Source organism: Eimeria mitis, genomic scaffold (assembly GCF_000499745.2).
Source record: "Eimeria mitis Houghton genomic scaffold, Emh_scaff351, whole genome shotgun sequence".
Lineage (NCBI taxonomy): Eukaryota > Apicomplexa > Conoidasida > Eucoccidiorida > Eimeriidae > Eimeria > Eimeria mitis.
Window position 1 is genome coordinate 20858 of NW_013571853.1, and position 296 is coordinate 21153.

Here is a 296-nt window from a genome sequence, read left to right on the forward strand (position 1 = left end):
CAGCAGCAGCAGCAGCAGCAGCAACAGCAGCAGCAGCAGAAGCAGTAGCAGCAACAGCAGCAGCAACAGCAGCAACAGCAGCAGCAGCAGCAGCAGCAATTACTTTAGAAAGGAGGCTGAGAAGAGATCCGCAAAGGGCATTAAAGCTGCTGATGCTCTTCGCTCCCGTGCCTTCTCCTCGTCTTCATTGCTGCTGCTGCTGCTGCTGCTGCTGCTGCTGCTGCTGCTGCTGCCTAGGGTTTGTATGAGAGCGCAGCAGCAAACCATAAGCTGCTGCCTGCAGTCTGCGTCTGCAT

General features: G+C 56.4%; 1 protein-coding gene across 1 annotated transcript in view; it reads right to left on the bottom strand.

Moving 5' to 3' along the window:
• EMH_0009070 (uncharacterized protein) overlaps positions 1–296 on the bottom strand; it is a gene marked incomplete at both ends in the record, with an annotated part of 10484 nt that overhangs the window by 9289 nt on the left and 899 nt on the right. Inside the window, 1 exon segment of the mRNA XM_013498548.1 lies at positions 104–295. Within this exon segment, the coding sequence (XP_013354002.1) occupies positions 104–295 (192 nt within the window).